General features: G+C 34.9%; 1 protein-coding gene across 8 annotated transcripts in view; it reads right to left on the bottom strand.

Moving 5' to 3' along the window:
• The window catches only part of NPAS3 (neuronal PAS domain protein 3), a 575240-nt gene that overhangs the window by 394289 nt on the left and 167909 nt on the right, over positions 1-13042 (bottom strand). For 4 of the 8 annotated variants that reach the window (XM_085549110.1, XM_085549108.1, XM_085549111.1 and 1 more), the window contains 2 exons: positions 9120-9364; positions 8957-9007 (listed from right to left, as the gene is read on the bottom strand). In XM_085549110.1, the coding sequence (XP_085405236.1) occupies positions 8957-9007; positions 9120-9364 (296 nt within the window). The remainder of the gene's footprint in view (positions 1-8956; positions 9008-9119; positions 9365-13042) is intronic. The other 4 variants (XM_085549109.1, XM_015865010.2, XM_085549114.1 and 1 more) reach the window with 1 other exon arrangement.

Below are 13042 nucleotides of genomic sequence, written 5' to 3'. Positions count from 1 at the left end.
CCAATGAGACTGTTGGATATACCAGCTACAGAAGCAAAATGTGTAATGAGGCTGGCTGAGCTGTTACATTTCCTCTCAGTTCCCTAAAAGTAGTTGTGAAATAAAGCTTGGCAATTAAGTCTACAGGATAGCACACTGGAGCAGAAGGAGATGAAATAAAGGAGAATAAGTAATAGAGTAGAAGGAACAGAGAGCAAGATATTAAGAATAAGTAACATCTAGAGCTTATGCACAAAATAAGGAGAAAACTTCATTAGGAAGTTTTTAGAAAATACTGGGTGCATTTTTTATGTTACACCTAATTAAGACAACATTACAACTTCCTGCTAAAAAACTCGACAGAGCCCTAAGACAAGGGAAGAGGGCTCTATTACCTGCTCTACCACGCAGTTCTCATGTGTTATTGAGCTAGTCACTCTTAACTGGCTTTGCAGCTGCTTCTTATGATCAGATTACCAAAGTGCTGAAATCTTTTGAAAATCTGGCTATTTATTTCATTTCTGAATAGGATCAGAGATCTTTTGAAATCTAGCCCCAGTTGGGGTGCTATGCTCTTTTGAAAAGCTAGCCGTAAATTTGTATATGCCTCAATTTCTCTATTAGCATTATCAGCACTGTTCTGCTTCATCAGGAGGATGAGAAACAGCTCGCATGTGCAGCAATTCAAATTTGAAAGGGGACATAAATGTAGAGTTGCTCAGATAGTTTTGGAAATGTCACATCACCTTAAAATAAATAAGTAAATAAATATGGCAAACAAAAGCCATCTCCTATGCACATATGTGATTTTCTACAAAATCTAAAGTAATGTGAAGTTGATAATATCATTCTTCTTGCTGTACATAATGGCTGGGAATTCTTTATGTGTAAAAATTGGAACAAAAGTATTTCTCCATTTTTCTTTTATGATTACGATTATGCATTTAAAGACTTTCCAGATGATTAAATAAGACATGAAAAATTCTGCTTGCATGTGGCATCACTCCATGCAAAGCAAAGCAAAAGCAATTTTTACATAGAATAAATAGAACACACATATGCAGATGCACACCGCTAACTGCAAGTAAAAATTACTGGGACTGACATGCTCATGCAATGAAATTGAGGTAAACATTTCCAATCAGCTCTAACTATGAGGAGGGCCATGACACAGCTGGAGTTAAGTAGTTTGTTTGGAATCTGCCTTTCTTTCTTTTCTTAGGAAAAGAAATTACAAGATGACTAATCTCAGAGAACTTTAAAAGAAAAATATTCATCTTGTCTCAAAAGTTAGCGAACAAACAAAGCCACAACTTCTAAAGGTAGCTGATTATTTGAAAATATCACCTCAGTCCTCAGCAGAGGGGAGATTCCTATTTTACTTTTATTCTCAGAGAGTTGTAAAGGCTTACACGTTCTCTAAACTGTAAGCTCTCTATGAAGGGTGTTCTTTAATTACAGACAGCTAATGAAAACAGTTTTTACCGATCTCTCTAATGTCCTGGGAAAGTCTTTACTATGGATTCATTGTATTCTACTTTATATCCTTGATTGAAATGGGAGACCACAAGAGCATAGGGATTTGGTGGAAACTCGATTTCCTTCCTAAGTCTTCAAAGAGAACAGCTGCAGAAATTAAGTGCGTTGATATTGTGGTCAAACTTTGGTCAGACTGTGGTTATACTTGCATGTTATATAGATATAATATCACTGCACTTTAATTTTGAAAATTGCTTGGTCAAACATGAATATCTAAAACTTATCTGTGGCCAAAAAGGCATCTGATATGACCATAACAAGAAAGTAATAATTATTATTAAATTCATGAACTTCAAATGTCATTTTCAGGGCTCAGGAGATTATTTACCACTCAGGTATTTAGACAGCCAGCTTGGAAAACACTAATAATTAGTAATAATAATTGCACTAGTAATTGCAAGTATATAAGATAGAAAAGATAGATTTGCTCTCTCAATGAAAATAAAAACTGAACAAAAAAACAAAACAACAAACAACAACAAAAACAAAACCAATGCGGGCTGCGGTTACTTATACTTCAGACAAAATATTTTGAGTCATAACTTTCCACCTGTAATATGGAGTGATTAACTCTTGTTTTGAAAAAAAATAGAAATAATTTAAAAACGAAGCCCAATGTCCTCATATCTAGATGCTAACTAATTACTTTAAATATGTTTTTGCTGTGTTAATCTACTTCACTGCCTCTTCGTACACAGGTGTTTATTATCCCCACAGTGATCTCAACGAAGTCTTAAGGAAAATATAAAACAGAGGTTCCGATTTCCCAGAAATACAGTAAATTACATTAATAGAAAGAAAAAATATTGCTAAACATTATTGAATTAACTTGAATTGAATTAATAAACATAGCTGAATTTGAAGCAAAGTCTTACATTCTCTGCTCAGCCAAGGAGATTAAGTTATTATGTTTATTTTGAAACTGTTAAATCCAACCACAAGATGCAATTCTTAAACCACTTATTTACTATATGGAGCACTATAACATTAAGATCTATGGAGGCTCTCTTCCAAAACATTCTTATTAGTAAAGTCACTTTTCTTCTGTTCAAAATAGGTTAAATGAAAAGACAAACAAAAGTTCTATTAGCTATTGCAGTCCATAGACAGCAACGGCCTTTTTTACATTTTTCAGATCAAAGCTACATCAATGATGACTTCTTGCCTGTTTCCCATTACTATAAGCAAAGTGTTGAACAAACATTTTTGGCACACAGCATTTTTTCACATCTGCAATTGGCTAACCCCATCACTTGCATAATTTGAAAAAGTTATGTAGGCTGCACAAATGATTTAAGATGTTCATGCCTCTAAAAAAGACCACCTGGAGTTAACCTGGGCAACATAAAACATGGACGTAAAACCACATGGAAACATTTTGGAAAAGTGAACTGTTCTAACATCAAGTTTCACATAGAAATTTCTACTGCATGAGTAATTAACTCTTCTTGACAATATGTATCATTATATGATGACAAGTTAATTTGTTTTTAAGAGTTTTTTAAAAATTTTTAAAAATTGAATTCAATTTTTAAAAATTGAAAGTTTTCCCTGAGTTATTTTATCGTCATCAAGTTTGCAGCCAGTGCAAACATCAGTACAATTCTCCTCCTGACATATTTACCCACTGCAAGACTGAAGCCCATGCTATTGCCACAGCCCACACAGCCCATACTCTCAGTATTCTTGGCTATGAGTTAGAACTACAATATCCAGCATCTTTTATTTGGAAAGTATGTGAATTTTGAATGACAAAGTGGATTATTATTAATGGACATACAAACTGAAGGAAAAAGGACTGAAGTAAATGGCTAATCATGTTTTTATTTTCTTTTAAAGAGCAAGTTTTTATGAGTTTCTCAATTCTAAGACTTCACCAAGAATTCAAGAACTGTACCTGCAAACATGGAGAAAAATGCAGGTGTACAGAAATCAACACTAAATCTGTGCAAAAGAGGAAGACTTCATGCTTATTCAGAACTCTAAGTAAGAACTTGGGAAAAAGACTGTATCAAATGTTTTAGAAGAAGATAATGAATGCAAAAATTGACCGAGTTGATGTAATAAAACAAGAAGAGAAAGGGGAAGATGAACTGCAGTGCAATCGAATAGAAATTAAGTTACAAGTAGCAGCTTGGAGTAAGAGAAAATTAATTAAAATCACCTGTTCTTTTTCCTTGTTATAAATAGTTACTGTTTGGTTGTTTCACCATATAATTGTTAAGTTGTAGGGTGGAGCTGTAGCAATAAACAACTCTTGTGGGCACTGATATCTGATTGACAATATTTTAGAAAAAGTATTAATTTGCTAACAGCAGTAAATGCTTTTTGTCTCCACACAATTGATGGACTGAACTTTTTATGATACAAATAAAACACCACTGGAAACCAAATCATTCTATCAGTTTCTGCTGACACTGAAAGGATAGGGCAAAATCTTTTCATGACTTTGCTCATACAAAAGAAACAAGAGCTGAACTTCAAGTGCTATGAAATAAATGCCTCTTATTTATTTCCATGGAAAATACAACTAATTCAAAGAAAACAATAACGCTATTTGATAGAGCAAATTCTCAGCTACAAATCACAATCTGCCTCTGACACTGTGGGCCAACATTCAAAGCCTTCTTCCTCCAGCTACATCATGGCAGCCCCTGGTGACTGGAAAAAGACAATGCTATGCTCATTTATAAGAAGGGTAGGAAGGATGGCACAGGGAGCTGCTGACCTGTCAGCCTCACCTCTACACCAGGAAAGATCATGGAGAGGATCTTCCTGGAAGCTACCCTAAAGCACATGTAAGAGAAAGGTAATGTAAGACAACCAGCATGGCTTCACCAAGGGCAAGTCCTGACTGATTAATTTAGTGGCTTTCTACGATGGTGTAATTGCATCAGTGGACATCAGTTAGAAGAGTCTGTTGTGACAGGACAAGGGGAAATGGTTTCAAACTAAAAAAAAAAAAAAGGGGGGGCGGGGGGAGATTCAGATTGTTTAAAAGTAGAAGAAGTTTATCTACAGTAAGACAGTAAGTGTAGTAAAGCACTGGAATAGGTTGCCCAGAGAGATGGTGGGTGCCCCATCCCTGTAGACTCTCAAGGTCAGGTTGGATGGGGCTCTAAGCAACCTGATTGAGCTGTAGGTGTCCTTGTTCGCTGCATGGGAATTGGACTAGGTTATCTTCCCACTCAAATGATTCTACGATGATTCTACGTATCAGACTAATGAGATCTGAATACTTTTGGTATTCTAATTGACATGCTGGACAGTAGAGCTCCTTTTCTTTTTTCTTTTTTTACCTCTTCCAGATCTCATATTATTTGCATTAATTGTGAAAAAGTATGTAATTTTATATTTTCAGGTGCATAAGAAATCATCATTTCACATAATCTTTTCTTTAAGAGTTCTAGCCAAATTTCATTCTAATTTTTCCATCAAAATTTTTCCTCACAATCAATTTCACATATAAGTTTCACCATTAGACAATTAGTCCCTAAAAAGGACCAAGTATATTGGTTGGCACCCTACTCCATTTGCAGAGATTGAAAGCAATCAGGTCATGATCACTTGTCACTAGGCAACCACCAACTCTGAGTCCAGTATTCAATTCATCTTATCTACCACAATGAGATTCAAACAGAGCTACCTCATTCTGGGTTCCATATCTTTCATACTAGAAAACCATCAATAATTCTCACAAAGAACATTAAAATTTTTACCATAAACTGCCTGAAATTTCCAGCTCTTGTTTATTACATTCAAACCCCACCTAACAATCTTTTCTTTTAACCCATGTAAAAGACATATAATTAAACAACTTACCACAACCATAATGCCACTCCTATGACCAAATAAACAGGTTTACAATGGATAGGTATTACATTTATAATCAGTGTTTCATACTTATACACAGCACTGCATAGTGGCTTTCACATCAGTAGTAATCAGATTTTCCTATCAATAAGAAAAATACCTTCAAGAAGAGGAAAAATAAACTATAGTGCTCTCAAGGATTCTCCACAGTACAAGAACAGAAGATCTCTGTGAAGCAGGACATGCAGATCTGCAGACCCCTCTCTCATTGCAAATAATAGTGCCAAATCATCTGTGTTATGCTGTATTTGCTATGCCATCTGATCTTATCATGTCTGACAGTTAAAAACTGTCTTGGGCCAAGAACAGTGAAGATCAAGGTGATTTTTATTTCTTCACCTCTGTGGATGGTTTCTCTGAGAAGTGATGTTACATTGGCCACAGATATTCCACACATCACAGACCACAACAGTACATTTGCAGACAACAATATTTCAGAATTTGAAGGTGCTCATAACATAACTGATATAAAAGTACTATAGGGCGTGCTCTGTGCGAGGCCACCAGAATACACTGGAGGACTTAAAATGACATGTCCCATAAAGCACCATTTACTGGTGGAACACATTGTACCTCCTATAAAAATACTTTCATTCCCAGATCAGAAATTTCAGAAAAGTCCCTTTGCCAAAAAAAAAAAAAAAAAAAAGAAGAAGAAAGAAAAAGAAAAAAAAATTGCTTAGGAATTAATTTACTTTTCTCTTCAGAATATTTCCCTTAAATACAGATTCAAAAACTTCAGAGTGCTGGGAAACAAGAGGAAATCATACTGTTATTCATAACTTATTGTACATAGTATGCAAAGAATAACAGTTTTATTCCTACTGACTCTAACTAACTTTTTGATCAGCTTCTGCTATAAAAGAATAATTTCCCGATCTTTCAGAACTGTAATCTTTAAACTCACCTGCTGCAAGTTCTGTGTGTATTTGTTTATAAGGACTAATACTTCCTACATACAGAAAGGCTTAGACAGTGCTCCAAAAAAATTGACTGAAGTCTGCTGATGGAAGATTTATCCATTTTTAGCAAATGTCAAATCATTGGCTATTGCTTTTAAGATTAATAAAAGATATAATGGTTTCTAGATAGCCTCTAAATAAAGATTACTATGAATGGAGAAATGATTTACCAATAGTCACCACAATGATATTTCTTTAAAGGTTACAATCATACGTTATTTAGCTGAAACACTGCTGAGAATGCCTGGTCATTTCTTGAATAATGCATAATGTTCACTGTAGATCTGATCTGTATTATAACAATAGATATTTCTAAAATAATGGAGAAAACTATCTGTTACTTTCCAATTGCTCAAGATATTTCCATGAAGTAATTGACTCTGAAAATATTATATGGAGTCACCTTAGAGTTCATTTGCAAGCAAAACTCATAGCAATCACTACACAATAGGCATAAGAGAACAAACTCATCATCTTTCATAGACTTTTCAGGAAAACTGTGACAAATACAGGGCAGAGTAAAGGATCTTTTTGTAATCCTAAATTAAAAGGAATAAATTGCTGTACAGTACTGGGGAACAAATTTTAAACTAGGCTTTGAAATTTAATTAGTAACACAAGCAGACCATCACACTGGGTATGGATGGGGGGAGAGAAAATGAGGGAGGGAGTAAAAAGAAAAAGGAGTTTCCTACACCCTGTGCCATTTATAAAATTTTGGAAATATCTCTGAGTCTATACAGGAGATTGCTTGGGCATGAACGAAGTATAATGTCTAATGATTCATTGTAGGTATACCAACTATACTCCATACAAAGCTGCAAACTACTTACATGAGCTTGTTTATCCTTATGAATTTCCTCAAGGGCAGCAAAAAGTGACCTTAATAAATGAAAATGAATTTCTTTTGATGTAATTTCATGAGTGTTTGATCAGAATGCGTTAACAGAGCTCCATGTAAGGAGAACTGGTGAAGTAATAAAATACACTACTATATAGTTCATCCAGATTATGGTGAATTCATATATAATGAAACAACGCTTATTAGTAATAATTAAGTATGATTTCAATATTGTCGCAAAAAATAAAAATACAAAATCAATCCTAGTTAGTTTAAAGAAAACCTACTCAAATATTATCAAAAGAAAAAATCCTTCTTTGTCCCCTACGTAGCCATTATGCCTAGAGGAATGTGAGTTAACTCATCAGAGGTTGGAAAGACACCAACTGTTTACATAGGTTTTTTGTAGGGAGGAATGAGTTAACTTAGACCAGACTAGTTATGCTGATATCTACGAATAAGGTATAATTTTCCTTTAAAAAAAACCTTTCTTTTGTCAGAAACTTTGCCCAAAAGGAAGCATCAGTATTCAAATATATACTCTTAATCCACAAGAGAATAACAAGAAAGAAATCCCAGATACTCTGGAAACATACACAGAGATCTGCAGAGACCACTTTCTACAAAACAGGACATCTAGTAGAAGCTTAGCTACAGGAATACTGGGAGTTATTATGTATTTCAACAGATAGATCACAGATCCTAGAGTAAGTTCACTTTATATCCATCTTGAAACATTGCTTAATTACCAGAGAGAACACTCTCATCCTGAAAAAATGGTGAGCATTTGCATATTATATAAGAAGCCTGATGAACCATGTTATACTCATGCTCTGATGATGTGGTTATTATCCTTTTTTTTTTTCTTCATTAAAATAATACATGGCATGGCAAATAATATAAATGAAATATACAAAGTGACCCAAATATGTCCAGCTAATAAATCATCAAGATCCAGAAGATCATCATCAACCCAGAAGTCTTTTGGTTGCTGCTCTCCATGTCTATCTCCATCCACTGAAAATTATAACTTTGCTTAAGCAACCTTTCTTACTTTAAATGAAAGAGCAACTAAAAACTCCTTTCACTTGAAGGGGTTACTACCCCTTGTGGGCAGTAGTGGTTTAATAAACCACTAGTTTATAATACTTATCAAACAGCAAGATCTCACTCTTCTACATAAATAGTGTAGGAAAAAATAACACAAAAATATCCAGTTTATACAAGTCACCGGAAACTTTAGCTAGGAACAATACACATATAACCTCTAAAATCAAAGTTCTGATTCCTCTAATACCAGACTTGTATGGAGATTCATGACCAAAACATTAGTTTTACCACCCAGCTACTTGCTTAGAGATGAAGGTATTCAGTATAGAAAAGAGGCTATATTAGCTGAAGTGTTAAGCCTACAGGCTCAAAAGTCAAAATGAATTCTATACGCATTGCAAAATAATGAATAAAATCATGGTCTCTAACCTAAAGATTTAAAATTTTTGATGTTACGTTCACAAGCTTGAAGACACAATTCTGTCTTTAAGCTTTAATGATGGAAATTGTGTGACTGAGTCCTTACAAGAAATAACACCACGTTCCTCTCAAATACACCCATTGATAAAATATTAAAATAAGAAAAACAACACAATCATTGCTAAATAACTATGAACTGTTAAATGTACGTTACCCAAAAGGCTTACTGTTGTATTATTTATATCAGTAGGTCTGTTGTTAAATAAAAATAAATAAAAGAGGTTTATTTCACCTTCACATGGTGTCTTTCTCATGCAGACCTCAGATTTCCACATTTGTATCCCTTTAAAGGATTTGATATGCAGGGAAAGAAGAAAGGATGATGGTAAAAATTTCAATTTAGAGGTTACTAAAGGCTGCCATAGTCGATACAATACAATGTATTTAGGCCATACCTTTTACTGATGTATTAGGTGGAGGTCCTTCCATTCTCAAGTTCCATGGAGGATCGCCTTGATTAGCAAAGTCCCTCATTTTCAGATAGCTAATTGTAAGTCGAATGATGGATGCCTTGTCAAGCTGGCTGGTAATGGCTGCAGGCAGTGGCAACAACTTTGCCAACTCATAGAATTCAAAATTCTCCTTTCCCCGACGAGAGCGAGCGGCATCTCGGGACTTTTCCTTCCTCAAAGCTTGTAAACTGAAGAAAATAAACAAAGTAGGACATTCATCAATATTAGTGTTCTGTCACATGTAGCAAATTTGCTTTTTCACTGTTGATTTTCTATGTATATAACGACATTTTAAAAATCTGTGAATGGATGTACATACTACAAGGATACATTTAGCTGTGCTCTAATCTTTGAATAATTAAAACTAATGATAGTGTGTTATTTTTAGTTGTAGACATGTTACATAACTGCTCCTAACTAATTTCATCCACTCTCTAATTAGCCCATCCTTTCTTTTTTTGCTGCCAGCCAGAAGAAAGGATTCCTAAGATTATCGGCTTTATCTACACAGATGCCATTGCTTCTCCTGACCCACTGAAAACTCATTGTTATCCAAATTTGTACCAAATTCTGACTCTCCAGGGAAAGGAGTTTAGATGCAGATATCTGAAGTATGTTCTATCTCTGACAGGGGTTGCTGTGGCAGCAGCCAATGTGAGCAGACAGGCTGTAAAGCAGCTTCTGAGCCACAGAAGTTTAAAGTCTGGTGTAATAACACAAACCTACTGAGATTTCAGGAAGTTAATCTTTGTGACTTGTTCAGCTGGCCTTGCTGTGGAAACAGTAACCACTGTCAGAGAGATTCAAGAAGGCAGTTAATGGAGTTAAGCACTTCATTTTTCCGATTTTAATTCAACATCACACATGACAGAATCCTAGGCAGCTTTTTGGATTAGACAAAACCTTCTGCTTTATGCAAATCAATTGGATATGCAAGGACATTCATTTACTCCAGGTTTACTAATGTATTACTTGCTACCACCCATATGCAAGGCCTAAAATTAACTCAGATTTTACTCCCGTGCTATTTAATTTGTGTATAACTGCTGAACACACACTGAGAAGACACTGGGTCATCAAGGCTGTTGTCTTTCCCTGATTTTTTCCTGAAAGTCAAAGAAAACTCAAGTTTAAGTTTCTTTTTTTCTTTGGTAATCTCTGATATACTTTCTCTGCGAGAGAAAAGGGATTCACACTTTTTGTTATGTGGTTTCAAGCAGATGAAGAAATGCACAGTAAACTTCTCTGAAGATTAGGAATCAATGTACAAACAATAAGAAATACTTTGGAGGCAAAATAAAGTTTCCAGCTTAGGACACAAGTCTCAACTGTACAATTTATTCCATTATTTTATTCCATATTATTCCATTTACACTTAAATGGAAGTTGGTGCTGATGTTTGTGCCTACCAGTCATTTCTAGATCCTCAAAAAGGATGCATTTTTACTTTGTTTTGTTTGTCTGCTTCTTACTTGCATAAAATTATGGTCAAAGTTCCATTAAATACCCATTGGTAAAAGAAACCAATTTGAATCCAACTAGTGTGTAATGAAACAGCAAATACTTCTTTCAAGCTTTCCCAACTCTTACTGAAACCTTAGATTTCATTACTGAATAGCCTACAGAGTGACCACAGCTTATGAAGTAAATTTACTACTATGACTCTGAGATCCCTATTCACCTATCTTTCTAACTTGGGGGTGATGTAAACTACAGAAGAGATTATCTTGTTTTAATATTCTTACCCGTGTACACTTTTTGTGGCTATCTCTGCCTAAGATACTCCTCAAATTTGAAAGGACTGATCACCCCCTGCCCTGAGGATGATCAAAAACTTATATTCTCTACACAGTTATATACAACTAGCAATTATATTTTAAAAGACAGCTAAGGAGTACAGGTGGTGAATGATCAGAACATCAGTGAGAAATGCCAACTATTTAGCCATTAGTAAAGATACAATGTTCTATTGAATTCCATACTAAAAAACCTACTTCTCTTTATGAGCTGTATATGAACTGCTCACAGCTAGATTAAAATTTACAAGCTATATTCTAAGTGACAAATAGACTTCTGAAATTGAAAAGTGTTAAGAATTAAAAAGTGATAGAATATTCTTTAGCAACACCTAAAACTGAAAGCACAGTTTACAAATCCTGCACAACAACATTCAGAAGATTGCTGAAACTGAATAACGTATTGCATGCACCATAAGCTTATATTACTATAAGCTTATATTATATTATTATCAGCTTATTATAACATTACTGGACTGTTAAGTTTTGCAATAGCAGTCAGGCAAGCTGAAAAGCAGGGCTACCTGTGTTAAGTAAACAGGTGGCTTTCAGAGCCGTCTAAGTGTATTTAAACTTCTAGAATAAAAAAAAAATAAAATAAATAATAATAAAAAAAAATACTCCCAGAATACAAGTGATGGAAAGTTAATAAATGTATGAAAGCAACTCTATAGAAATGGTACTAACAGCAACATGGCTTTCCTCCCAGTAATACCGTATACTGCTCTTTTTGAAAATACTAGTAGTCAAAATCTAGGCATACGTAACTTGGCATCAGTGCATTTTGCTAAATTTAGAAATGATGTCTGGCAAAAAGTGCATATAAATCTCAAATTTTCTACCACACAGTTCTACCAGTAGACAAATTGGACACTGTGGTAGTAGTACTGGACAAAGTTACACTGTTACAATGGGTCCTTAATTTAGGAACAGCAATTTCCTCAGCAGAATGCAGGAATTCATTAGATATGCCCTGAACATCTCTGGCACTTGTGATCCTAATAGGCAACATCAGCTTCATCATCAGATGCTCTTAACAGAGGAAAGTGCTGGCACTGACAATCCTAATAGCATGTTATAAGAGGTGTGAAGCTCACAGCAGAAAGCAGTGGTGCTGACACCACATCTTGGGCCCTTGTCATACGACATTAACATTAGAGGTAGTTCTTGGTAAAAAATGAACTTGCTGGAAAACCAGTCTGCAAACACTTAGAAATTCCTACTAATGAAAAGAATTAAAGCGTGAGAAACTGTACCCATGTTTACTACATAGATTCCACATTCAGAAAGCACCTAGAAACCAAATACTGTACATGTCTTACACGAGGATTAGTTCTTAGATGAGGTCTCCCAACAGACAAGCAAATCTACATACGCTATCTATGCTACCAACAAGGAAATAACGAAGTGTGAAATATACCCAAGGGACATAAAGATTGCTTCCTCCTTGCTGCCTGCGGAGAAGGGGAAAGAGCTCAGATAATTGGATGAGAGTGCATCCCTGTTCAGTATCAAAGAATGATGTCGTGATACAATGGTAAAACTTCATTCATTCTCCTACTTCATTCATTCCATACTTCTAAAGCAATTTTCATACAGAGTCCACTAAAGAAGACAAAGAGGTTTCCAGCTGCTAGCTCTTGATAATTCTGAGATGCAATAGCATATAAACAGATTCTTTAATGACTGGAAAACTAATGCTACTTTAGATAGGAAGTTTCTAAAATTTATATCATTTTTCCTTCTAGGACCTTTTCAGACAGACTGATATAAAGCAGGTCTGCTTTTACAGTTGGAAGGGTACGATAAATAGCATCGTATAATTTTAAAACGGTGTACACAACACTTCAAAAGTAAATTTTCTATTGAAGACACAGCAGATGCAGAAGACATGATAATATGCTATTGCATAAAAGTTTTATTGGTACTCATAACTCACTTGTGATTTCATTGTGCTTGTGGTCATTCTGAGCTTAACCTGCTTCATATTTTATTCCACATCATTTTATATATTTTATATTCATAAGCATATAAATGCATTCATATCTATGTGCAACCCCCAATCTCCAC

The sequence above is a fragment of the Coturnix japonica genome, chromosome 5 (assembly GCF_054131305.1).
Source record: "Coturnix japonica strain WE chromosome 5, WE-NBRP24, whole genome shotgun sequence".
Classification (NCBI taxonomy): Eukaryota; Metazoa; Chordata; class Aves; order Galliformes; family Phasianidae; genus Coturnix; species Coturnix japonica.
The sequence above is the reverse complement of the archived record's forward strand: the minus strand, read 5'-3'. Positions and strand labels throughout refer to the sequence as shown.